Genomic DNA, 1,436 nt, shown 5'->3' with positions numbered 1-1,436 from the left:
AGAGGGGATAGGGTGGGGGAAAGACGGGACTTGGGACGGTAGTACTATGTTGATTTAAACTATTTAACAATGTTTTTCATTCAATGAAAAGGAAAGGCTACATACTCGTTAGTGTGTACAAACAAAGTGTTTTTTTTATTATTATTTTACGCGCTCTGATCTGCATGGTCGATGGGGAGTTGTTTATGCCATGTAGAGGTTGATTAAGTAAGAAAAAGAGATTGAGTGGTGAGCATTTGATTTTTTTTTTTTTTATAAGGCTGGGGGGATTTTCTGAGCTTAACTTTAAAAAAAGAAAATGAGTGAATTTTTTTTTCTTTTGTAATGTGTCTTTTTTTCTCTCTTTTTATTGAGGTATAAGCCAAAAAAAAGTGAAAAGAAAAAAAAGCAAAAGCAATCGCATAGTTTTAATAGTTTAAACAAAATGACTTCAATCCTAAGTATAGTTTCAATACTCGCAACCACCGCTTCTATTTGCATGTTAAGTGCCCCTATAGTTACTGTAAGGAAGTTGGAACAGCAACGTTCTATCGGAATTATGACGCCAACGTTCTTTTGTGCCCAATTAGCTAGTTCAGTGGTTTGGTCTATTTACGGCGTAATACAAGTGGCTTTTGGTGTTATTTTATGCAACGTCGTTGGAAATGCCATTGCTACGTACTGTTTACTCGTATTCCTTTCTGTTGCACGTCAGGAAGAAAAATCGGGACATACCCTCGCCAGTACGACATATAAAAAATCATGTCTGACAGTGTTGATTGCGCTTTCTTTTATGATGGGCGCATCATTTGTAATCGTATTATTAATTTCTATAAAACCTGAACTCGCTAAGTTTTTTAATGGTCTTCTTGGTAGTTGTTGCTCTGTTTTTATGCTGAGTTCACCGCTTGGAATGGCCGGAACCATAATAAAGAACAAAAATGCTGAAGGATTGGCACCACTGACAATGTCCTTCGCCTTAGTGAATACATTTCTTTGGGTTTTATATGGCCTTTTAACCAGTGATCTTTTTATATCTGTTCCCAATTTTTTGGGATTGTCTTCGTGTATTTTTCAATTTTTTCTCCTTTTCTTGTACGGAAAGAAACCCGCAGAAACTACCGCAGTGAAAGCAGGTATCGCGCCGCTGCCTTTCGTGGGGGAATAGAACCGGAACCCATATAAACCGAGGGATTGTCATCTCTTTTTATTTTTTTATATCGCAGAAACGCATCTCGCTATTTTTTTCTTGAGATTTTGACTCTTTGGACTCCGCAAAACGGCAACAGCAAAAAAAAAAAAAAACACCATAGTACGGTGATGTTTTTGTTTATTTTTTATTTTTTTATTTTTTCCCTTTTTCTTTTGTTTCGTTTAGAACCCGAAAAAAAGAAAAAAGTGCAGGGGTGGGAGTCCAACCCCGCCACACGGACAAGTCCGGGACGGCCCGGGACACC

At 37.6% G+C, this 1,436-nt stretch overlaps 1 protein-coding gene across 1 annotated transcript; it reads left to right on the top strand.

The window, feature by feature from the left end:
* Window positions 1-424: 424 nt before the first annotated feature.
* On the top strand, window positions 425-1,147 carry TM35_000521420 (solute carrier family 50 (sugar transporter); the record flags this gene model as incomplete). Its single annotated transcript, XM_029030684.1, has 1 exon — window positions 425-1,147. One exon carries the CDS (start codon window positions 425-427, stop codon window positions 1,145-1,147), a length of 723 nt encoding a protein of 240 aa, XP_028878064.1.
* Between the last annotated feature and the right edge of the window lie 289 nt (window positions 1,148-1,436).

This window comes from Trypanosoma theileri (assembly GCF_002087225.1).
Source record: "Trypanosoma theileri isolate Edinburgh chromosome Unknown TM35_Tth_52_V1, whole genome shotgun sequence".
Taxonomy (NCBI): domain Eukaryota; phylum Euglenozoa; class Kinetoplastea; order Trypanosomatida; family Trypanosomatidae; genus Trypanosoma; species Trypanosoma theileri.
The sequence above is the reverse complement of the archived record's forward strand: the minus strand, read 5'-3'. Positions and strand labels throughout refer to the sequence as shown.